The 25,727-nt window shown below is 50.1% G+C and overlaps 1 protein-coding gene across 1 annotated transcript in view; it reads right to left on the bottom strand.

Annotated features, from left to right (window-relative positions):
• Nucleotides 1–25,727, bottom strand: part of smg1 (SMG1 nonsense mediated mRNA decay associated PI3K related kinase) — a 149,689-nt gene that overhangs the window by 9,188 nt on the left and 114,774 nt on the right. The window contains exons 51-63 of the mRNA XM_064987189.1: nucleotides 21,947–22,181; nucleotides 19,594–19,820; nucleotides 18,971–19,133; nucleotides 15,807–15,996; nucleotides 14,156–14,451; nucleotides 13,635–13,844; nucleotides 12,423–12,560; nucleotides 11,883–12,035; nucleotides 6,346–6,525; nucleotides 3,649–3,876; nucleotides 3,067–3,290; nucleotides 2,868–2,968; nucleotides 2,187–2,363 (exon numbers count right to left, since the gene is read on the bottom strand). Of these exons, the coding sequence (XP_064843261.1) occupies nucleotides 2,187–2,363; nucleotides 2,868–2,968; nucleotides 3,067–3,290; nucleotides 3,649–3,876; nucleotides 6,346–6,525; nucleotides 11,883–12,035; nucleotides 12,423–12,560; nucleotides 13,635–13,844; nucleotides 14,156–14,451; nucleotides 15,807–15,996; nucleotides 18,971–19,133; nucleotides 19,594–19,820; nucleotides 21,947–22,181 (2,522 nt within the window). The remainder of the gene's footprint in view (nucleotides 1–2,186; nucleotides 2,364–2,867; nucleotides 2,969–3,066; nucleotides 3,291–3,648; nucleotides 3,877–6,345; nucleotides 6,526–11,882; nucleotides 12,036–12,422; nucleotides 12,561–13,634; nucleotides 13,845–14,155; nucleotides 14,452–15,806; nucleotides 15,997–18,970; nucleotides 19,134–19,593; nucleotides 19,821–21,946; nucleotides 22,182–25,727) is intronic.

The raw sequence follows: 25,727 nt of genomic DNA, 5'->3' as shown, positions 1-25,727 counted from the left end.
GGCCATTTGGGACAGTTAGGCAGCAGTCTATATGGAATACGGTCCCATTTGGGACAGTAAGGGTAGCAGTCTATTTGGGACAGTTAGGCAGCAGTCTATATGGAATAGGGTCCCATTTGGGACAGTTAGGCAGCAGTCTATTTGGGACAGTCAGGCAGCAGTCTATATGGAATAGGGTCCCATTTGGGACAGTTAGGCAGCAGTCTATTTGGGACAGTTAGGCAGCAGTCTATATGGAATAGGGTCCCATTTGGGACAGTTAGGGTAGCAGTCTATTTGGGACAGTTAGGCAGCAGTCTATATATGGAATAGGGTCCCATTTGGGACAGTTAGGCAGCAGTCTATATGGAATAGGGGGCCATTTGGGACAGTTAGGCAGCAGTCTATATGGAATAGGGTCCCATTTGGGACAGTTAGGGTAGCAGTCTATTTGGGACAGTTAGGCAGCAGTCTATATGGAATAGGGTCCCATTTGGGACAGTTAGGCAGCAGTCTATTTGGGACAGTTAGGCAGCAGTCTATATGGAATAGGGTCCCATTTGGGACAGTTAGGGTAGCAGTCTATTTGGGACAGTTAGGCAGCAGTCTATATATGGAATAGGGTCCCATTTGGGACAGTTAGGCAGCAGTCTATATGGAATAGGGGGCCATTTGGGACAGTTAGGCAGCAGTCTATATGGAATAGGGGGCCATTTGGGACAGTTAGGCAGCAGTCTATATGGAATACGGTCCCATTTGGGACAGTAAGGGTAGCAGTCTATTTGGGACAGTTAGGCAGCAGTCTATATGGAATAGGGTCCCATTTGGGACAGTTAGGCAGCAGTCTATATGGAATAGGGTCCCATTTGGGACAGTTAGGCAGCAGTCTATTTGGGACAGTCAGGCAGCAGTCTATATGGAATAGGGTCCCATTTGGGACAGTTAGGGTAGCAGTCTATTTGGGACAGTTAGGCAGCAGTCTATATATGGAATAGGGTCCCATTTGGGACAGTTAGGCAGCAGTCTATATGGAATAGGGGGCCATTTGGGACAGTTAGGCAGCAGTCTATATGGAATAGGGTCCCATTTGGGACAGTTAGGGTAGCAGTCTATTTGGGACAGTTAGGCAGCAGTCTATATGGAATACGGGTCCCATTTGGGACAGTTAGGAAGCAGTCTATATGGAATAGGGTCCCATTTGGGACAGTTAGGGTAGCAGTCTATTTGGGACAGTTAGGCAGCAGTCTATATATGGAATAGGGTCCCATTTGGGACAGTTAGGCAGCAGTCTATATGGAATATGGGGCCATTTGGGACAGTTAGGCAGCAGTCTATATGGAATAGGGTCCCATTTGGGACAGTTAGGGTAGCAGTCTATTTGGGACAGTTAGGCAGCAGTCTATATGGAATAGGGTCCCATTTGGGACAGTTAGGAAGCAGTCTATATGGAATAGGGGGCCATTTGGGACAGTTAGGCAGCAGTCTATATGGAATAGGGTCCCATTTGGTACAGTTAGGCAGCAGTCTATATGGAATAGGGGGCCATTTGGGACAGTTAGGCAGCAGTCTATATGGAATAGGGTCCCATTTGGGACAGTTAGGGTAGCAGTCTATTTGGGACAGTTAGGCAGCAGTCTATATGGAATAGGGTCCCATTTGGGACAGTTAGGCAGCAGTCTATTTGGGACAGTTAGGCAGCAGTCTATATGGAATAGGGTCCCATTTGGGACAGTTAGGGTAGCAGTCTATTTGGGACAGTTAGGCAGCAGTCTATATATGGAATAGGGTCCCATTTGGGACAGTTAGGCAGCAGTCTATATGGAATATGGGGCCATTTGGGACAGTTAGGCAGCAGTCTATATGGAATAGGGTCCCATTTGGGACAGTTAGGGTAGCAGTCTATTTGGGACAGTTAGGCAGCAGTCTATATGGAATAGGGTCCCATTTGGGACAGTTAGGAAGCAGTCTATATGGAATAGGGGGCCATTTGGGACAGTTAGGCAGCAGTCTATATGGAATAGGGTCCCATTTGGGACAGTTAGGCAGCAGTCTATATGGAATAGGGGGCCATTTGGGACAGTTAGGCAGCAGTCTATATATGGAATAGGGTCCCATTTGGGACAGTTAGGCAGCAGTACTGCTGCTTCTTCTAATTATAGACTCATTGACTTGGAGGTCAGGTGTTAGATGGAGGTTAGGGGTCATACCTCGTCCCGTCTTAGGGTCGCGTACAGCCCGTTTGGGGCTGGGATTTAGACCCTTGCTGGTCATCGTCTGAGCGCTGGGGGGGGTGTCCGCCGGGGTGCCAAGGTTACGGGGGAGGAGCTTGCGTGAATTCTGGGACATTGAGTCCGTCTGAGTCTTCACACCGCTGCACCTCACCGCTGGGGAGAGAAGGGGAAAAAGAGAGAAGGGGAGGGAGCGTGAGAGTGTAAAGGAAAGAGTGAGAGAGAGAGAGAAGGTGGGAGAGAGAAGGTGGGAGAGAGAGAGAGAGAAGGTGGGAGAGAGAGAGAGAGAAGGTGGGAGAGAGAGAGAGAGAGAGAGAGAGCGAAGGTGGAGAGAGAGAGAATGGGGAGAGAGAGAGAGAGAATGGGGAGAGAGAGAGAGAGAAGGGGGAGAGAGAGAGAGAGAAGGGGGAGAGAGAGAGAGAGAGAAGGGGAAGAGAGAGAGAGAGAAGGGGGGAGAGGAATGGAAAGAGAAAGAAGGAGAGAAAGATCGTAAAGAGAAGAGAACAGTAGAGAGAGTAATCATTCTGGTATTTAACACAGGTTATCACATTAAACGAAGGGCCCCCTATTCCTTATGACCTAGGGCCCCATAGTAGTGCACCACATTGGGAGCAGGGTGCCCTCAGCCAGGGTAGCGCACAATGAGGAAGGTGTAGTTACCTGCAGCGAAGCTGGTCTGAGCTGTAGAGGTGGGGCTGGAACAGTCTCCACCCCTCTCTGTCACCAACGGAGACGCAAAGCCAACCAGGCCGTTGTACACACTGAAGACCGACAGAGAGGAGGGACAGGGTGGCCACTGTCAGTACGGTTTGGGGGTGTTTGTAGCTCATTCAGTGTGTGTGTGTGTGTGTGTGTGTACCTGGTGCTCTGTGTGTGTAGCTCCTTCAGGGTAGCAGGTATCTCCTGCAGTAGCTCCACCCCCTCCTGACTGGCTCCTCCGCCTCGGGTCTGGCCCGTTGCCTGGACGACAGTGAACAGCACTATCTGCACGTTGTCCTGCCACGCCTTGTACTCCAACAGGAACTGGCGCACGCTGCCCTCGTAGGTCACTTCCTCCCCCTCCGCCAGCGCGTTCTCCTCGTCCTACGGGAGAGACAGAAGAGAAAGACATTTCACTGGTTCACCTACAGTCAATGAACTAAGTAGACCAGACCCAGTTGTTATCGCATTGGTGTATGTGGAAGAAGCCACCCCTTAAGCAGACCGGGACAGCGACCATTTTTTTCTTATAGTAAACAGCCTGATTAAAAGACATCTTGATTTATCCACCATCTTTGCTACGGTACGGGGGACACGCAGGGACAAACAGAGTGGGCGGAGGTCAGGTCAGTTAGGGAGGCGTTTCTAACAAATAAAATTACTGTGAGAGTTGCGTAGTGGATTGCTGAGAGTATCATGCAGCTGTACACCTGTCTCCCTGTTGGCGTGTCACTGCCCATACCTTGGCCATGGCTCTCAGAAGGTGTTTAACGTCAGCCAGCTGGCGGTTGTGATTGGACAGGATGCCCTTGATGCTGTCCACCAATAGCTGCAGTGATTCCGTGGCGACATCCAGCTGCTGCTCACGCTCCTCTTGCACAGCCCCCTGGGTAGCCAGCTCCTGGCCCAGTTGCTTCTGGGCACAAGCTAGCCAATCAGGGCTGCCGATGGGCAGCTCTAACGCCGGACTCTGAGTTTGAGGAGAGATGGGAGAAATGGGAGAGTAAGGAAAGTCCCAAATGGTACCCCTATATCAGCCCTGTCCCTGGAGAGATACCCTCCTGTTGGATTTGGTACCCTCCTGTAGGATCTGGTACCCCTATATCAGCCCTGTCCCTGGAGAGATACCCTCCTGTAGGATCTGGTACCCCTATATCGGAGCTGTAGCTAAGGGTCAGTACTCACCAGTCTGTGGAGCTGTAGCTAAGGGTCAGTACTCACCAGTCTGTGCAGCAGCTGTAGCTAAGGGTCAGTACTCACCAGTCTGTGGAGCTGTAGCTAAGGGTCAGTACTCACCAGTCTGTGGAGCTGTAGCTAGGGGTCAGTACTCACCAGTCTGTGGAGCTGTAGCTAAGGGTCAGTACTCACCAGTCTGTGGAGCTGTAGCTAAGGGTCAGTACTCACCAGTCTGTGGAGCTGTAGCTAAGGGTCAGTACTCACCAGTCTGTGGAGCTGTAGCTAGGGGTCAGTACTCACCAGTCTGTGGAGCTGTAGCTAAGGGTCAGTACTCACCAGTCTGTGGAGCTGTAGCTAAGGGTCAGTACTCACCAGTCTGTGGAGCTGTAGCTAAGGGTCAGTACTCACCAGTCTGTGGAGCTGTAGCTAGGGGTCAGTACTCACCAGTCTGTGCAGCAGCTGTAGCTAAGGGTCAGTACTCACCAGTCTGTGGAGTTGTAGCTAAGGGTCAGTACTCACCAGTCTGTGGAGCTGTAGCTAAGGGTCAGTACTCACCAGTCTGTGCAGCAGCTGTAGCTAAGGGTCAGTACTCACCAGTCTGTGGAGCTGTAGCTAAGGGTCAGTACTCACCAGTCTGTGGAGCTGTAGCTAAGGGTCAGTACTCACCAGTCTGTGGAGCTGTAGCTAAGGGTCAGTACTCACCAGTCTGTGGAGCTGTAGCTAGGGGTCAGTACTCACCAGTCTGTGGAGCTGTAGCTAAGGGTCAGTACTCACCAGTCTGTGGAGCTGTAGCTAAGGGTCAGTACTCACCAGTCTGTGGAGCTGTAGCTAAGGGTCAGTACTCACCAGTCTGTGGAGCTGTAGCTAGGGGTCAGTACTCACCAGTCTGTGCAGCAGCTGTAGCTAAGGGTCAGTACTCACCAGTCTGTGGAGTTGTAGCTAAGGGTCAGTACTCACCAGTCTGTGGAGCTGTAGCTAAGGGTCAGTACTCACCAGTCTGTGGAGCTGTAGCTAAGGGTCAGTACTCACCAGTCTGTGGAGCTGTAGCTAGGGGTCAGTACTCACCAGTCTGCAGCAGCTGTAGCTAAGGGTCAGTACTCACCAGTCTGTGGAGTTGTAGCTAAGGGTCAGTACTCACCAGTCTGTGGAGCTGTAGCTAAGGGTCAGTACTCACCAGTCTATGGAGCTGTAGCTAGGGGTCAGTACTCACCAGTCTGTGCAGCTGTAGCTAAGGGTCAGTACTCACCAGTCTGTGGAGCTGTAGCTAGGGGTCAGTACTCACCAGTCTGTGGAGCTGTAGCTAAGGGTCAGTACTCACCAGTCTGTGGAGCTTTAGCTAGGGGTCAGTACTCACCAGTCTGTGGAGCTGTAGCTAGGGGTCAGTACTCACCAGTCTGTGGAGCTGTAGCTAAGGGTCAGTACTCACCAGTCTTTGGAGCTGTAGCTAGGGGTCAGTACTCACCAGTCTGTGCAGCAGCTGTAGCTAAGGGTCAGTACTCACCAGTCTGTGGAGCTGTAGCTAGGGGTCAGTACTCACCAGTCTGTGGAGCTGTAGCTAGGGGTCAGTACTCACCAGTCTGTGCAGCAGCTGTAGCTAAGGGTCAGTACTCACCAGTCTGTGGAGCTGTAGCTAGGGGTCAGTACTCACCAGTCTGTGGAGCTGTAGCTAAGGGTCAGTACTCACCAGTCTGTGCAGCAGCTTTAGCTAAGGGTCAGTACTCACCAGTCTGTGGAGCTGTAGCTAGGGGTCAGTACTCACCAGTCTGTGGAGCTGTAGCTAGGGGTCAGTACTCACCAGTCTGTGGAGCTGTAGCTAGGGGTCAGTACTCACCAGTCTGTGGAGCTGTAGCTAAGGGTCAGTACTCACCAGTCTGTGGAGCTGTAGCTAAGGGTCAGTACTCACCAGTCTGTGGAGCTGTAGCTAGGGGTCAGTACTCACCAGTCTGTGGAGCTGTAGCTAAGGGTCAGTACTCACCAGTCTGTAGAGCTGTAGCTAGGGGTCAGTACTCACCAGTCTGTGGAGCTGTAGCTAAGGGTCAGTACTCACCAGTCTGTGGAGCTGTAGCTAGGGGTCAGTACTCACCAGTCTGTGGAGCTGTAGCTAAGGGTCAGTACTCACCAGTCTGTAGAGCTGTAGCTAAGGGTCAGTACTCACCAGTCTGTGGAGCTGTAGCTAGGGGTCAGTACTCACCAGTCTGTGGAGCTGTAGCTAAGGGTCAGTACTCACCAGTCTGTGGAGCTGTAGCTACGGGTCAGTACTCACCAGTCTGTGCAGCAGCTGTAGCTCTATGGAGGAGACGGAGGTGTTGAACTGGGCAGCGTAGGAGCAGGTCTGCTGGCACCTCTTCAGCAGCTCAAACAGAGCAGAGTCCATGCTCAGGGCCTCAGGGGTCCGCATCCGCAGGCTCTCAAAGTTCAGTATGGTACTGCACAGGAACGTCACCTGGTATTGGGAATAATAAAGTTGAGGAACGTCACCTGGTATTGGGAATAATAAAGTTGAGGAATGTCACCTGGTATTGGGAATAATAAAGTTGAGGAATGTCACCTGGGATTGGGAATAATAAAGTTGAGGAATGCCACCTGGGATTGGGAATAATAATGTTGAGGAATGTCACCTGGTATTGGGAATAATAAAGTTGAGGAATGTCACCTGGTATTGGGAATAATAAAGTTGAGGAATGTCACCTGGTATTGGGAATAATAAAGTTGAGGAATGTCACCTGGTATTGGGAATAATAATGTTGAGGAATGTCACCTGGGATTGGGAATAATAATGTTGAGGAATGTCACCTGGGATTGGGAATAATAAAGTTGAGGAATGTCACCTGGTATTGGGAATAATAAAGTTGAGGAATGTCACCTGGTATTTATTTGGAATAATAAAGTTGAGGAATGTCACATGGTATTTATTTGGAATAATAAAGTTGAGGAATGTCACCTGGTATTTATTTGGAATAATAAAGTTGAGGAATGTCACCTGGTATTGGGAATAATAAAGTTGAGGAATGTCACCTGGTATTGGGAATAATAATGTTGAGGAATGTCACCTGGTACTGGGAATAATAAAGTTGAGGAATGTCACCTGGGATTGGGAATAATAAAGTTGAGGAATGTCACCTGGGATTGGGAATAATAATGTTGAGGAATGTCACCTGGTATTTATTTGGAATAATAAAGTTGAGGAATGTCACCTGGTACTGGGAATAATAAAGTTGAGGAACGTGAACTGGTAATAATAAAGTTTAGATATGATTTTAAATATATACATATACAGTGGGGCAAAAAAAGTATTTAGTCAGCCACCAATTGTGTAAGTTCTCCTACTTAAAAAGATGAGGCCTGTAATTTTCATCATAGGTACACTTCAACTATGACAGACAAAATGAGAAACAAAAAGAAAATCAAGAAAATCACATTGTAGGATTTTTTTATGAATTTATTTGCAAATGATGGTGGAAAATAAGTATTTGGTCAATAACAGAAGTTTATCTCAATACTTTGTTGGCAATGACAGAGATCAAACGTTTTCTGTAAGTCTTCACAATGTTTTCACACACTGTTGCTGGTATTTTGGCCCATTCCTCCATGCAGATCTCCTCTAGAGCAGTGATGTTTCGGGGCTGTTGCTGGGCAACATGGATTTTCAACTCCCTCCCAATATTTTCTATGGGGTTGAGATCTGGAGACAAGCTAGGCCACTCCATGACCTTGAAATGCTTCTTATGAAGCAACTCCTTCGTTGCCCGGGCGGTGTGCTTGGGATCATTGTCATGCTGAAAGACCCAGCCACGTTTCATCTTCAATGCCCTTGCTGATGGAAGGAGGTCTTTACTCAAAATCTCACGATACATGGCCCCATCCATTCTTTCCTTTACACGGATCAGTTGTCCTGGTCCCTTTGCAGAAAAACAGCCCCAAAGCATGATGTTTCCACCCCCATGCTTCATAGTAGGTATGGTGTTCTTTGGATGCATCTCAGCATTCTTTGTCCTCCAAACACGATGAGTTGAGTGTTTACCAAAAAGTTATATTTTGGTTTCATCTGGGGGACACGTCTGGCACTGCAGGATTTGAGTCCATGGCGACGTATTGTGTTACTTATGGTAGGCTTTGTTACTTTGGTCCCAGCTCTCTGCAGGTCATTCACAAGGTCCCCCCGTGTGGTTCTGGGATTTTTGCTCACCGTTCTTGTGATCATTTTGACCCTACGGGGTGAGATCCTGCGTGGAGCCCCAGATCGAGGGAGATTATCAGTGGTCTTGTATGTCTTCCATTTCCTAATAATTGCTCCCACAGTTGATTTCTTCAAACCAAGCTGCTTACCTATTGCAGATTCAGTCTTCCCAGCCTGGTGCAGGTCTACAATTTTGTTTCTGGTGTCCTTTGACAGCTCTTTGGTCTTGGCCATGGTGGAGTTTGGAGTGTGACTGTTTGAGGTTGTGGACAGGTGTCTTTTATACTTATAACAATTTCAAACAGGTGCCATTAATACAGGTAACGAGTGGAGGACAGAGGAGCCTCTTAAAGAAGAAGTTACAGGTCTGTGAGAGCCAGAAATATTGCTTGTTTGTAGGTGATCAAATACTTATTTTCCACCATAATTTGCAAACAAATTCATTAAAAAAATCCTACAATGTGATTTTCTGGATTTTCTTCCCTCATTTTGTCTGTCATAGTTGAAGTGTACCTATGATGAAAATTACAGGCCTCTCTCATCTTTTTAAGTGGGAGAACTTGCACTATTAGTGGCTGACTAAAAACTTTTTTGCCCCACTGTAGATGGTTGAATCATCAGCATACATGGACACACAGGGTTTGTTTAAATCGTGGCACTTTTATTAATTTCCTCGTGTGTTTCATAAGACTATACAACCAGGGTGTTGGGTAATAGGCCTTGTATTGTGCTTTGATTGACGACCAAAACAGCGTTGACTCGTTTATAAAAAAAAAAGTGTCTGACTGACAGAACAATTCAATCCTTTAATATCCCTTTTCCTATTTATAAATCATACAATGTAGTTTATATGTTCATGGTATCGCGTCGGGACACGTAAACCAAAATATCTGGTTTCTGTTGAACGAGGATTCGAAGCCCATGTCGAGACTTGCCAGTGACCTCTAAAGTGCCTCGTCAGTGAAGACTTGTAATGGGTTGTTTCAAAACAAACAGCTCTCTTTGAACGGGATGTTTTATGTGAACCGGATCGGTGAGAGAGCTGTTCATTTACTCCCTAATTTGCACACTGGTAGGCTACTACTGATTTTTAGCAATTCTCTTCAGGTAAATTATGAAAACATTCGATGAAGATGTTGAGTCCTTCACTGCATGAACAATAGGTAGTAGAGCCTTATTCTGGTCTGACTTTGTATAAAAGTGGGACTGCACGATATTGCAGGGGGGTCTGGTGGGTCCTCCCCTTGAATTATTTTTGTATTTTTAAAATGTTTATTTTCCTGCAATTCTATACTGAACAAATATAAATGAACATGCAACAATTTCAAAATGTTTTAGTGCGTTACAGTTCATATAAGGAAATCAGTCAATTGAAATAAATAAATTAGGTCCTAATCTATGAATTTCACATGACTGGGAATACAGATATGCATCGGTTGGTCACAGATACCTTAAAAAAAAAAGGTAGGGGCATGGATCAGAAAACCAGTCAGTATCTGGTGGGACCGTTTGCCATTTGCCTCATGCAGCGCAACACATATCCTTCACATAGAGTTGATCAGGCTGTTGATTGTCCCACTACGTTGTCCTACTACTCTTCAATGGCTGTGTGTTGCTGGATATTGGACCACACTGTCAAACGCGTTGATCCAGAGCATCCCAAACATGCTCAATGGGTGACATGTCTGGTGAGTATGCAGGCCATGGAAGAACATGTTCAGCTTGCAGGAATTGTGTACAGATCCTTGCAACATGGGGCTGTGCATTATCGTAATGAAACGATGATGATGATGGTTGCGGATGAATGGCACGATAATGGGCCTCAGGATCTCATCACGGTATCTCTGTGCATTCAAATTGCCATCGATAAAATGCAATTGTGTTCATAGTCCGTAGCTTATGCCTGTCCATACCCTAACCCCACCATGGGTAACTCTGTTCACATCAGCAAACCGCTTGCCCACACGACACCATACACATGGTCTGCGGTTGAGGCCGGTTGGACATACTGCCAAATTCTTTAGAACAACGTTGCGGCAGCTTACGGTAGAGAAATTAACATTAAATTATCTGGCAACATTTCTGCAGTCAGTATGCTAATTGCACGCACCCTCAAAACTTGAGACAATCTGTGGCATTGTGTTGTGTGACAAAACTACAGCCTTTTATTGTCCCCAGCACAAGGTGCACCTGTGAAATGATTATGCTGTTTAATCGGCTTCTTGATATTCCACACCTGTCAGGTGGATGGAATATTTTGGCAAAGGATGAACGCTCACTAACAGGGATGTAAACTAACATGCGCACAACATTTGAGAGAAATCAGCTTTTTGTGCATATGGAACGTTTCTGGGATTTTTTACTTCAGCTCATGAAACACTTTACATGTTGCCTTTATATTTTTGTTCACTGTATATTGTTTCTCAATAGGGAATCCATGTTTACTTGACAGAACACAATCTTTTAGGTTTTTGCCACAAACTAAAATGAAAGATTTAGTTTATTGTAGCAAAAAACTAAATTGAAAGAGTAGACTATTTTTTCTGACTAGATTAATAATTTACCGCCTTCCCTCAAAGTCCCACCCACAGTGGATTGATTGACAGGTCTGAAACTCTACCAACTCTGTGACTCAAACATCCCGCCCCCTCCCCTGACAGTCCCACCCACAGTGGATTGATTGACAGGTCTGAAACTCTACCAACTCTGTGAATCAAACATCCCGCCCCCTCCTCTGACAAACCCACCCACAGTGAATGATTGTTAGGCCAAACTGTTAAAGGGATAGTTCACCCAAATTAGAAAAAGGCATATTAGTTTCCTTACCCTAAGTGTCCACAGCAGCAAAGCCAATGAAATACATCATTGTGGCAGTTCATATCTTGCACTAAAGCTGTAAATATGACTAATCTCAGAGAAGACCGCTTTAATGTTTAAAAAAAAATAAACAAAAAGTTATTAGAAAATAGTCCTGATCCTATTGGCCAATATCCAAAGCTACTAACACACGGAAATAATACATTTCCAGTAAATCAACACATTAGAATGTACAAGGAGGCCACCAAAATAGAGCTCTGCATGCAAAGAAAATGGGGGGGGGGGGGGGGGGGCATGCCCCTCCAAATTCTTCTCAATTTTCTTCCAGAAAACCCTGACTATACAGGGAATAGGGTGCCATTGGAGACCCAGGAAAGGTGGAGACCCAGGAAAGGTGGAGACCCAGGAAAGGTGGAGACCCAGGAAAGGTGGAGACCCAGGAAAGGTGGAGACCCAGGAAAGGTGGAGACCCAGGAAAGGTGGAGACCCAGGAAAGGTGGAGACCCAGGAAAGGTGGAGACCCAGGAAAGGTGGAGACGTAAACCCAGAAAAGGTGGAGACGTAAACCCAGAAAAGGTGGAGACGTAAACCCAGAAAAGGTGGAGACGTAAACCCAGAAAAGGTAGAGACGTAAACCCAGAAAAGGTGGAGACGTAAACCCAGAAAAGGTGGAGACGTAAACCCAGAAAAGGTGGAGACGTAAACCCAGAAAAGGTGGGAGACGTAAACCCAGAAAAGGTGGGAGACGTAAACCCAGAAAAGGTGGGAGACGTAAACCCAGAAGGTGGGCAGCGTGGGTGGTGTACCTGGCTGGTACGCTGGCTCTCCCGGGCCACGAGGGCGCGGCGCTCTGCGATGGTCAGATCAAAGTCCTGGAGCACCGGGGCCAGGGCAGGGTTGGCCCCTCCGGCCCACTTCAGACGCTGCTCTATACTGCCCTCTAGTGATGCCAGCTTCTCCTGCAGGGGGAGAGGACAGATCCGATTAAAAAAACACAGATACACAATCATTAAAGGACTCAGACCAGAGAGAGAAAAGAGAGCATTTTATTTACAGGAGAAGCTTAGAGTAACGGTCTAGTTAGCTATCAAGGTTGACAGATTGGTCAGCAGGTAGCCTAGTGGTTAGAGGAGGCAGATAGCCTAGTGGTTAGAGCGTTGGGCCAGTAACAAAGGTTGCTAGATCGAATCCCCGAGCTGACAAGGTAAAAATCTGTCATTCTTAACAAGGCAGTTAACCCGCTGTTCCTCGGCGGTCATAGTAAAAAATAATTTATTCTCAACTGACGAGCCAGGTTAAATAAAGGTTAAATAAAAAAATATAAATAATAATTGGTGATGACTGACCTGGACAGCAGCGATGGCCGCCTCGTCCTGGCTGAGTTTGTAAAGCTTCTTCTTCATACTACTGAGGATGATGGAGCGAGGAGGAGGGCTCACACTCATCGGCTGGGTCCGAGGACCGAGCACGTCCTCATGCTGCCACTGGAATACAGACAGGGGACAGGGTTCAAGGGAGAATCCATCACAAAACACTACTTCCTATGGTTAACCCCCACACCCCTCCTCTCACACTGGGACACACAGAGACAGGACAGGGTTAACCCCCACACCCCTCCTCTCACACTGGGACACACAGAGACAGGACAGGGTTAACCCCCACCCCCCCCCTCCTCTCACACTGGGACACACAGAGACAGGACAGGGTTAACCCCCCCACCTTTCCTCTCACACTGGGACACACAGAGACAGGACAGGGTTAACCCCCACCCCCCCTCCTCTCACACTGGGACACACAGAGACAGGACAGGGTTAACCCCCACACCCCTCCTCTCACACTGGGACACACAGAGACAGGACAGGGTTAACCCCCACCCCCCCCCTCCTCTCACACTGGGACACACAGAGACAGGACAGGGTTAACCCCCACACCCCTCCTCTCACACCGGGACACACAGAGACAGGACAGGGTTAACCCCCCCACCCCTCCTCCTCTCACACTGGGGCACACAGAGACAGGACAGGGTTAACCCCCACACCCCTCCTCTCACACTGGGCTACACAGAGACAGGACAGGGTTAACCCCCCCACCCCTCCTCCTCTCACACTGGGACACACAGAGACAGGACAGGGTTAACCCCCCCTCCTCCTCTCACACTGGGCTACACAGAGACAGGACAGGGTTAACCCCCCCACCCCACCTCCTCCTCTCACACTGGGACACACAGAGACAGGACAGGGTTAACCCCCCCACCCCACCTCCTCTCACACTGGGACACACAGAGACAGGACAGGGTTGACCCCCACACCCCTCCTCCTCTCACACTGGGACACACAGAGACAGGACAGGGTTAACCCCCACACCTCCTCTCACACTGGGACACACAGAGACAGGACAGGGTTAACCCTCACACCCCTCCTCTCACACTGGGACACACAGAGACAGGACAGGGTTAACCCCCACACCCCTCCTCTCACACTGGGCTACACAGAGACAGGACAGGGCTAACCCCCACCCCCCCAGGACAGGGCTAACCCCCACACCCCTCCTCCTCTCACCTGGAACATGGTGATGTGTAGCTGGGTGCGTTGCAGGGAGACCTTGGCAGCGTCCAGGCTGGTCTCCAGGCGTCTGAGCAGGTCCAGTTTCTTCCAGGCCGTGTCGTAGGAGGACGCCAGCACCGTGCCTCTGTTCAGCAGCAGCTGAGACATACGGCCGGCGCCCAGACCCTGCACCACCGTCTGCTTACACAACTCATCTAGCGACACCTGGACAAAACGACACGTTTAAAAATCGGGACAGAACTAAACATGTATGAAGGAAGACAATTTTTTTATTTTTACCTTTATTTTACTATGCAAGTCAGTTAAGAACAAATTCTTATTTTCAATGACGGCCTAGGAACAGTGGGTTAACTGCCTGTTCAGGGGCAGAACGGCAGATTTGTACCTTGTCAGCTCGGGGATTTGAACTTGCAACCTTTCGGTTACCAGTCCAACGCTCTAACCACTAGGCTACCCTGCCGCCACAACCCATGTAACATGTTGACCGATCAGGTCCGGAACATTCCACTCCCTACCTTGCCGTCGGCTCCGAAGTCCTTGGCCTCCACCTGCGCGGTCAGATCCAGACCCAGGGCGGACAGAGTGCTGCAGAGAGACAGACCCAGGGTCTGGGTGGGAAGACCAATCAGCATCTGACGGACAAACTCAGCCGTGAACGCCTTGATGGGCCGGGTCATCTGCTCCTCGCTCACTACCGCCGCCGCCGCCGCCGCCCCCCGGAACACGGGCTTCCCTGGTAGACCTACACCCCCCAGACCCACTACTGGGCCGTTGGAGGGAGGAGGGTCCTCAGACACTGGGGGGCACGTACCTGGGGAGGGAGGGGGGAGAGAGAGAGGGTCAAACGCACTATATATATAATGTTTCAGATACTGTTTCATAGGGCAGGGAATTGCCAGGGACATCGCGATACAATATTATGATGATACTTCGGTGGAGATACGATATGTATTTAGGTTCTCATGATTCTGTATGGATTACTATTCGATAGTGATTTTTATTGTGATTCGATGTTCCAAACATACTGCTCACTATACGTCTGCTGCAGAGACGAGAGAGAGCATGAGAAAACAAGTTTAGGTCAGCCATGGAGACAGTAGCCATGGAGACAGTAGCCATGGAGACAGTAGCCATGGAGACAGTAGCCATGGAGACAGTAGCCATGGAGACAGTAGCCATGGAGACAGAAGCCATGGAGACAGAAGCCATGGAGACAGAAGCCATGGAGACAGTAGCCATGGAGACAGTAGCCATGGAGGCAGAAGCCATGGAGACAGTAGCCATGGAGACAGCAGCCATGGAGACAGCAGCCATGGAGACAGAAGCCATGGAGACAGAAGCCATGGAGACAGTAGCCATGGAGACAGAAGCCATGGAGACAGAAGCCATGGAGACAGTAGCCATGGAGACAGTAGCCATGGAGACAGTAGCCATGGAGACAGAAGCCATGGAGACAGAAGCCATGGAGACAGAAGCCATGGAGACAGAAGCCATGGAAACAGAAGTGCTGAAAACCAACTGGCTCCATTTAGACCGTTGGAGAACAAGCTGAGAGAACATCCTAGAGTTCTGGGGCAGGAACAGACAACTAGCAGTCGTCAAAACGGTACGATATATTGTCAATAATAATATCCTGAAAAGTATCTGTATGTATTTAAACCGTTTCTCTAGTTGGAAAAAGGTTTTTATAAAAACAGAGTGGATGAAACCTTGTTTCCTAAGACCCTCCCCCTTTCTGCATCTGACACAAAGCATCTCTCAGACAGACTGTACAGTGTTGACCTCTACTGGCGTTCTGCATCTGACACAAAGCATCTCTCAGATAGACTGTACAGTGTTGACCTCTACTGGCGTTCTGCATCTGACACAAAGCATCTCTCAGACAGACTGTACAGTGTTGACCTCTACTTCCGTTCTGCGTCTGAGTGACAGGACAACGCTCATAACAGACACAAGACATTTGAAATGTCTTGATTCTTTAGTAACTAGCGTGAGTGTAATATTCACTGTTTCAACTTTTTATTTCACTTTGTTTTTGTTTGTTTATCTAGTTCACTTGCTTTGGCAATGTAAACATGTGTTTCCCACGCCAATAAAGCCCCGTAAATTGAAACTGAATTTTGACACACACAGAGAGACTAAATAAAGCCACCCCGTTGTTCTCACCAGAGAGTGTCTGAGCGAAGGAGCCACACAGCCTGAAAAACTCCCTGATGGTTTGGAGTCTCTTGAGGAAGAAGACCTCCTCCAGAACATGTCTGTGAGGACCGCTGTGGAAGAAATGGACCTGGGCCGCCCGCGCCTCACGCATCACATCCACCTTCCGCCACGCCGGCGGCACCTCCATGGAAATCATCTAAGAGAGGAGAGGAAGTAACATCATGGAGAGACGGGAGAGTGAGAAGGAAGGAATAGCCCGAGATAAAAGTGACAAACAAATGGAATGTGGATTGAAGAGGAATAACAAGACAAGGACGTGATTGAGCCAAAAAGAGAGAGAGAGAGAGAGAGAGGGAGGAAAGAGCTTGAGAAAGAGGGAGGCTGAGAGAGGAAAGAGATTGAGAAAGAGAGAGGGTGAGAGAGGAAAGAGATTGAGAAAGAGAGAGGCTGAGAGAGGAAAGAGATTGAGAAAGAGAGAGGCTGAGAGAGGAAAGAGATTGAGAAAGAGAGAGGGTGAGAGAGGAAAGAGATTGAGAAAGAGAGAGGGTGAGAGAGGAAAGAGATTGAGAAAGAGAGAGGGTGAGAGAGGAAAGAGATTGAGAAAGAGAGAGGGTGAGAGAGGAAAGAGATTGAGAAAGAGAGAGGGTGAGAGAGGAAAGAGATTGAGAAAGAGAGAGGGTGAGAGAGGAAAGAGATTGAGAAAGAGATAGGGTGAGAGAGGAAAGAGATTGAGAAAGAGAGGCTGAGAGAGGAAAGAGATTGAGAAAGAGAGAGGGTGAGAGAGGAAAGAGATTGAGAAAGAGAGAGGCTGAGAGAGGAAAGAGATTGAGAAAGAGAGAGGGTGAGAGAGGAAAGAGATTGAGAAAGAGAGAGGGTGAGAGAGGAAAGAGATTGAGAAAGAGAGAGGGTGAGAGAGGAAAGAGATTGAGAAAGAGAGAGGGTGAGAGAGGAAAGAGATTGAGAAAGAGAGAGGGTGAGAGAGGAAAGAGATTGAGAAAGAGAGAGGGTGAGAGAGGAAAGAGATTGAGAAAGAGATAGGGTGAGAGAGGAAAGAGATTGAGAAAGAGAGGCTGAGAGAGGAAAGAGATTGAGAAAGAGAGAGGGTGAGAGAGGAAAGAGATTGAGAAAGAGAGAGGGTGAGAGAGGAAAGAGATTGAGAAAGAGAGAGGGTGAGAGAGGAAAGAGATTGAGAAAGAGAGAGGGTGAGAGAGGAAAGAGATTGAGAAAGAGAGAGGGTGAGAGAGGAAAGAGATTGAGAAAGAGATAGGGTGAGAGAGGAAAGAGATTGAGAAAGAGAGGCTGAGAGAGGAAAGAGATTGAGAAAGAGAGAGGGTGAGAGAGGAAAGAGATTGAGAAAGAGAGAGGGTGAGAGTGGAAAGAGATTGAGAAAGAGAGAGGGTGAGAGGAAAGAGATTGAGAAAGAGAGAGGGTGAGAGAGGAAAGAGATTGAGAAAGAGAGAGGGTGAGAGAGGAAAGAGAGGCTGAGAGAGGGGAAAGAGATTGAGAAAGAGAGAGGGTGAGAGAGGAAAGAGATTGAGAAAGAGAGAGGGGAAAGAGATTGAGAAAGAGAGAGGCTGAGAGAGGGGAAAGAGATTGAGAAAGAGAGAGGCTGAGAGAGGAAAGAGATTGAGAAAGAGAGAGGGGAAAGAGATTGAGAAAGAGAGAGGGTGAGAGATGGGAAAGAGATTGAGAAAGAGAGAGGGTGAGAGAGGGGAAAGAGATTGAGAAAGAGAGAGGGTGAGAGAGGAAAGAGATTGAGAAAGAGAGAGGGTGAGAGAGGGAAAGAGATTGAGAAAGAGAGAGGGTGAGAGAGGGGAAAGAGATTGAGAAAGAGAGAGGCTGAGAGAGGGGAAAGAGATTGAGAAAGAGAGAGGCTGAGAGAGGAAAGAGAGGCTGAGAGAGGGGAAAGAGATTGAGAAAGAGAGAGGGTGAGAGAGGAAAGAGATTGAGAAAGAGAGAGGGGAAAGAGATTGAGAAAGAGAGAGGCTGAGAGAGGGGAAAGAGATTGAGAAGAGAGGGTGAGAGAGGGGAAAGAGATTGAGAAAGAGAGAGGGTGAGAGAGGGGAAAGAGATTGAGAAAGAGAGAGGGTGAGAGAGGGGAAAGAGATTGAGAAAGAGAGAGGGTGAGAGAGGGGAAAGAGATTGAGAAAGAGAGAGGCTGAGAGAGGAAAGAGAGGCTGAGAGAGGGGAAAGAGATTGAGAAAGAGAGAGGGTGAGAGAGGAAAGAGATTGAGAAAGAGAGAGGGGAAAGAGATTGAGAAAGAGAGAGGCTGAGAGAGGGGAAAGAGATTGAGAAAGAGAGAGGCTGAGAGAGGAAAGAGATTGAGAAAGAGAGAGGGGAAAGAGATTGAGAAAGAGAGAGGGTGAGAGAGGGAAAGAGATTGAGAAAGAGAGAGGGTGAGAGAGGAAAGAGATTGAGAAAGAGAGAGGGTGAGAGAGGAAAGAGATTGAGAAAGAGAGAGGGGGTGAGAGAGGAAAGAGATTGAGAAAGAGAGAGGGTGAGAGAGGAAAGAGATTGAGAAAGAGAGAGGGTGAGAGAGGAAAGAGAGGCTGAGAGAGGGGAAAGAGATTGAGAAAGAGAGAGGGTGAGAGAGGAAAGAGATTGAGAAAGAGAGAGGGGAAAGAGATTGAGAAAGAGAGAGGCTGAGAGAGGGGAAAGAGATTGAGAAAGAGAGAGGGTGAGAAAGGGGAAAGAGATTGAGAAAGAGAGAGGGTGAGAGAGGAAAGAGATTGAGAAAGAGAGAGGCTGAGAGAGGAAAGAGAGGCTGAGAGAGGGGAAAGAGATTGAGAAAGAGAGAGGGTGAGAGAGGAAAGAGATTGAGAAAGAGAGAGGGGAAAGAGATTGAGAAAGAGAGAGGCTGAGAGAGAGGAAAGAGATTGAGAAAGAGAGAGGGTGAGAGAGGGGAAAGAGATTGAGAAAGAGAGAGGCTGAGAGAGGGGAAGGAGATTGAGAAAGAGAGAGGCTGAGAGAGGGGAAAGAGATTGAGAAAGAGAGAGGCTGAGAGAGGGGAAAGAGATTGAGAAAGAGAGAGGCTGAGAGAGGGAAGAAATTGAGAAAGAGAGAGGCTGAGAGAGGAAAGAGATTGAGAAAGAGGGAGGCTGAGAGAGGGGAAAGAGATTGAGAAAGAGAGAGGCTGAGCTTGAGGACATTGAGGAAGTAGGTGTGTTACCTTCTCTGTGAGCTGCCCGAAGGCGGTCTCCAGCTGGGCAAACATGCCATCGAAGGCCACCAGCAGCATCTGACCGGCGGACATCTTAGGAGAGTCCTGTCCCACGGCGTCCATACTGGCCCCTGGAGGCTGCATCAGCTGGCAGTACTGGGCCCGCAACATCCTGTAATGTAACATAAACAATTAACACGAACCCTACTGCCTGTCTGTTCCCAGTACTGGGCCCGCAACATCCTGTAATGTAACATAAACAATTAACACGAACCCTACTGCCAGTCTGTTCCCAGTACTGGGCCCGCAACATCCTGTAATGCAACATAACCAATTAACACGAACCCCACTGCCAGTCTGTTCCCAGTACTGGGCCCGCAACATCCTGTAATGCAACATAACCAATTAACACGAACCCCACTGCCAGTCTGTTCCCAGTACTGGGCCCGCAACATCCTGTAATGCAACATAACCAATTAACACGAACCCTACTGCCTGTCTGTTCCCAGTACTGGGCCCGCAACAGTGTGTGTTCTAACCTGGTGATGTGGAGACAGTGTCTGTTCTAACCTGGTGATGTGGAGACAGTGTCTGTTCTAACCTGGTGATGTGGAGACAGTGTCTGTTCTAACCTGGTGATGTGGAGACACTGTGTGTCCGCCTCGTGCTCCAGGCCCATGGCGGCGCTGCGGAGGTGTGTGTGCAGAGCGTCGGCCAGCCCCTGCAGGGAGACCCCGTCTGCACACTGCTCCACTAAGAGGTCCAGCTCAGACAGCATGGTCTCCAGGGTGGCCTCGCCCTTCAACATGCAGCGAAGAGCCTCCGGGAAGATGATCTGACGGAAGTTAGTGTTCAGCTCCTGAGAGGGAGGAAGGAAGGAAAGAAGGAAGGAAGGAAAGAAGGAAAACAGGAAGGAAGGAAGGAAAGAAGGAAGGAAAACAGGAAGGAAGGAAGGAAAGAAGGAAGGAAGGAAAGAAGGAAAGAAGGAAAACAGGAAGGAAAACAGGAAGGAAAGAAGGAAGGAAAACAGGAAGGAAGGAAAACAGGAAGGAAGGAAAACAGGAAGGAAAACAGGAAGGAAGGAAGGAAAGAAGGAAGGAAAACAGGAAGGAAGGAAAGAAGGAAGGAAAACAGGAAGGAAGGAAGGAAAGAAGGAAAACAGGAAGGAAGGAAGGAAAGAAGGAAGGAAGGAAAGAAGGAAGGAAAACAGGAAGGAAGGAAGGAAAGAAGGAAGGAAGGAAAGAAGGAAGGAAGGAAAACAGGAAGGAAAACAGGAAGGAAGGAATATTTTTAGCTGAGTGGGCGAAAGGACATTGAGCGAAATTTCTGACCACTCAACTCTGTCCACATCCTCAGACACACACACACTTCTATCCTCACCACACACACACACTTCTATCCTCACCTCACACACACACACACACACACTTCTATCCTCACCTCACACACACACACACACACACACACTTCTATCCTCACCACACACACACACACACTTCTATCCTCACCACACACACACTTCTATCCTCACCACACACACTTCTATCCTCACCACACACACTTCTATCCTCACCACACACACACACACACACACACACTTCTATCCTCACCACACACACACTTCTATCCTCACCACACACACACTTCTATCCTCACCACACACACACTTCTATCCTCACCACACACACACTTCTATCCTCACCACACACACACACACACACACACACTTCTATCCTCACCACACACACACACTTCTATCCTCACCACACACACTTCTATCCTCACCTCACACACACACTTCTATCCTCACCTCACACACACACACACTTCTATCCTCACCACACACACACACACACTTCTATCCTCACCACACACACACACACACACACACACTTCTATCCTCACCACACACACTTCTATCCTCACCACACACACTTCTATCCTCACCACACACACTTCTATCCTCACCACACACACACACACACACACACTTCTATCCTCACCACACACACTTCTATCCTCACCACACACACTTCTATCCTCACCACACACACTTCTATCCTCACCACACACACTTCTATCCTCACCACACACACTTCTATCCTCACCACACACACACACACTTCTATCCTCACCACACACACTTCTATCCTCACCACACACACTTCTATCCTCACCACACACACTTCTATCCTCACCACACACACACACACACACACACTTCTATCCTCACCACACACACTTCTATCCTCACCACACACACACACTTCTATCCTCACCACACACACACACTTCTATCCTCACCACACACACACACTTCTATCCTCACCACACACACACACACTTCTATCCTCACCACACACACACACACTTCTATCCTCACCACACACACACACACACACACACACACACACACACACACACACACACACACTTCTATCCTCACCACACACACACACACTTCTATCCTCACCACACACACACACACACTTCTATCCTCACCACACACACACACTTCTATCCTCACCACACACACACACTTCTATCCTCACCACACACACACACACACACTTCTATCCTCACCACACACACACACTTCTATCCTCACCACACACACACACTTCTATCCTCACCACACACACACACTTCTATCCTCACCACACACACACACACTTCTATCCTCACCACACACACACACACACTTCTATCCTCACCACACACACACACACTTCTATCCTCACCACACACACACACACTTCTATCCTCACCACACACACACACACACACTTCTATCCTCACCACACACACACACACACACACACACACACACACACACACACACACACACACACACTTCTATCCTCACCACACACACACACTTCTATCCTCACCACACACACACACACACACACACACTTCTATCCTCACCACACACACACACTTCTATCCTCACCACACACACACACACACCCCATTACACCGTACCTGTAGACAGGTGTAGACGGCGTTGGCCAGGTAGACGGTCTGGGCGGTCTCCTGCGGCGAGGGCAGGTCCAGGTCGTGTGGGAGGAGCTGACACTGCCCCAGCAGCTGGACCAATGAGGTGATATTACCGCTCATGGAGCACAGCTCCTCCAGGAACCAGGCCCCGTCGCGAGACGTCAACTCTACCAGCTGCCCCCCCGCCGCCGCCGCCGCCCCTTCCATCACCAGGTTACGCCTGAGTGGGACCAGACACACAGTTACACCCCCTTCTACCCCCCCACCAGACACACAGTTACACCCCCTTCTACCCCCCACCAGACACACAGTTACACCCTACCCCCCACCAGACACACAGTTACACCCCTTCTACCCCCCACCAGACACACAGTTACACCCCCTTCTACCCCCCACCAGACACACAGTTACACCCCCTTCTACCCCCCACCAGACACACAGTTACACCCCCTTCTACCCCCCACCAGACACACAGTTACACCCCCTTCTACCCCCCACCAGACACACAGTTACACCCCCTTCTACCCCCACCAGACACACAGTTACACCCCCTTCTACCCCCCACCAGACACACAGTTACACCCCCTTCTACCCCCCACCAGACACACAGTTACACCCCCTTCTACCCCCCCCCCACCAGACACACAGTTACACCCCCTTCTACCCCCCACCAGACACACAGTTACACCCCCTTCTACCCCCCACCAGACACACAGTTACACCCCCTTCTTCTACCCCCCACCAGACACACAGTTACACCCCCTTCTACCCCCCACCAGACACACAGTTACACCCCTACCCCCCACCAGACACACAGTTCTACCCCCCACCAGACACACAGTTACACCCCCTTCTACCCCCCACCAGACACACAGTTACACCCCTTCTACCCCCCACCAGACACACAGTTACACCCCCTTCTGCCCCCCACCAGACACACAGTTACACCCCCCCCCCACCAGACACACAGTTACACCCCCTTCTACCCCCCACCAGACACACAGTTACACCCCCTTCTGCCCCCCACCAGACACACAGTTACACCCCCTTCTACCCCCCACCAGACACACAGTTACACCCCCTTCTACCCCCCACCAGACACACAGTTACACCCCCTTCTACCCCCCACCAGACACACAGTTACACCCCCTTCTTACACCCCTTCTACCCCCACCAGACACACAGTTACACCCCCTTCTACCCCCCCACCAGACACACAGTTACACCCCCTTCTACCCCCCACCAGACACACAGTTACACCCCTTCTACCCCCCACCAGACACACAGTTACACCCCCTTCTACCCCCCACCAGACACACAGTTACACCCCCTTCTTCCCCCCACCAGACACACAGTTACACCCCCTTCTACCCCCCACCAGACACACAGTTACACCCCCTTCTACCCCCCACCAGACACACAGTTACACCCCCTTCTACCCCCCACCAGACACACAGTTACACCCCCTTCTACCCCCCACCAGACACACAGTTACACCCCCTTCTACCCCCCACCAGACACACAGTTACACCCCCTTCTACCCCCCACCAGACACACAGTTACACCCCCTTCTACCCCCCACCAGACACACAGTTACACCCCCTTCTACCCCCCACCAGACACACAGTTACACCCCCTTCTACCCCCCACCAGACACACAGTTACACCCCCTTCTACCCCCCCCACCAGACACACAGTTACACCCCCTTCTACCCCCACCAGACACAGACACCCCCTTCTACCCCCCACCAGACACAGTTACACCCCCTTCTACCCCCCACCAGACACACAGTTACACCCCCTTCTACCCCCCACCAGACACACAGTTACACCCCTTCTACCCCCCACCAGACACACAGTTACACCCCTTCTACCCCCCACCAGACACACAGTTACACCCCCTTCTACCCCCCACCAGACACACAGTTACACCCCCTTCTACCCCCCACCAGACACACAGTTACACCCCCTTCTACCCCCCACCAGACACACAGTTACACCCCCTTCTACCCCCCCACCAGACACCCCCCACAGTTACACCCCCTTCTACCCCCCACCAGACACACAGTTACACCCCCTTCTACCCCCCACCAGACACACAGTTACACCCCCTTCTACCCCCCACCAGACACACAGTTACACCCCCTTCTACCCCCCACCAGACACACAGTTACACCCCCTTCTACCCCCCACCAGACACACAGTTACACCCCCTTCTACCCCCCACCAGACACACAGTTACACCCCTTCTGCCCCCCACCAGACACACAGTTACACCCCTTCTACCCCCCACCAGACACACAGTTACACCCCCTTCTTACACCCCCTTCTACCCCCACCAGACACACAGTTACACCCCCTTCTACCCCCACCAGACACACAGTTACACCCCTTCTGCCCCCCACCAGACACACAGTTACACCCCCTTCTGCCCCCTTCTGCCCCCACCAGACACACAGTTACACCCCCTTCTGCCCCCCACCAGACACACAGTTACACCCCCTTCTACCCCCCACCAGACACACAGTTACACCCCCTTCTACCCCCCACCAGACACACAGTTACACCCCTTCTGCCCCCCACCAGACACACAGTTACACCCCCTTCTACCCCCCACCAGACACACAGTTACACCCCCTTCTTACCCCCCCCCACCAGACACACAGTTACACCCCCTTCTACCCCCCACCAGACACACAGTTACACCCCTTCTGCCCCCCACCAGACACACAGTTACACCCCTTCTACCCCCCACCAGACACACAGTTACACCCCCTTCTACCCCCCACCAGACACACAGTTACACCCCCTTCTGCCCCCCACCAGACACACAGTTACACCCCCTTCTACCCCCCCACCAGACACACAGTTACACCCCCTTCTACCCCCCACCAGACACACAGTTACACCCCTTCTACCCCCCACCAGACACACAGTTACACCCCCTTCTACCCCCCACCAGACACACAGTTACACCCCCTTCTACCCCCCACCAGACACACAGTTACACCCCTTCTACCCCCACCAGACACACAGTTACACCCCCTTCTACCCCCCACCAGACACACAGTTACACCCCCTCTACCCCCCACCAGACACACAGTTACACCCCTTCTACCCCCCACCAGACACACAGTTACACCCCCTTCTACCCCCCACCAGACACACAGTTACACCCCCTTCTACCCCCCACCAGACACACAGTTACACCCCCTTCTACACCCCCACCAGACACACAGTTACACCCCCTTCTGCCCCCCACCAGACACACAGTTACACCCCCTTCTACCCCCACCAGACACACAGTTACACCCCCTTCTACCCCCCACCAGACACACAGTTACACCCCCTTATACCCCCCACCAGACACACAGTTACACCCCCTTCTGCCCCCCACCAGACACACAGTTACACCCCCTTATACCCCCCCACCAGACACACAGTTACACCCCCTTATACCCCCAGGATACGCCTGAGTGGGACCAGCACACAGCCACGTCTATCCCCAGCACACAGCCACGTCTATCCCCAGCACACAGCCACGTCTATCCCCAGCACACAGCCACGTCTATCCCCAGCACACAGCCACGTCTATCCCCAGCACACAGCCACGTCTATCCCCAGCACACAGCCAGCCACATCTATCCCCAGCACACAGCCACGTCTATCCCCAGCACACAGCCACGTCTATCCCCTGCACACAGCCACGTCTATCCCCAGCACACAGCCACGTCTATCCCCAACACACAGCCACGTCTATCCCCAG

Source organism: Oncorhynchus masou, chromosome 14 (genome assembly GCF_036934945.1).
Source record: "Oncorhynchus masou masou isolate Uvic2021 chromosome 14, UVic_Omas_1.1, whole genome shotgun sequence".
Classification (NCBI taxonomy): Eukaryota; Metazoa; Chordata; class Actinopteri; order Salmoniformes; family Salmonidae; genus Oncorhynchus; species Oncorhynchus masou.
This window is presented reverse-complemented; position numbering and strand designations above follow the sequence as displayed.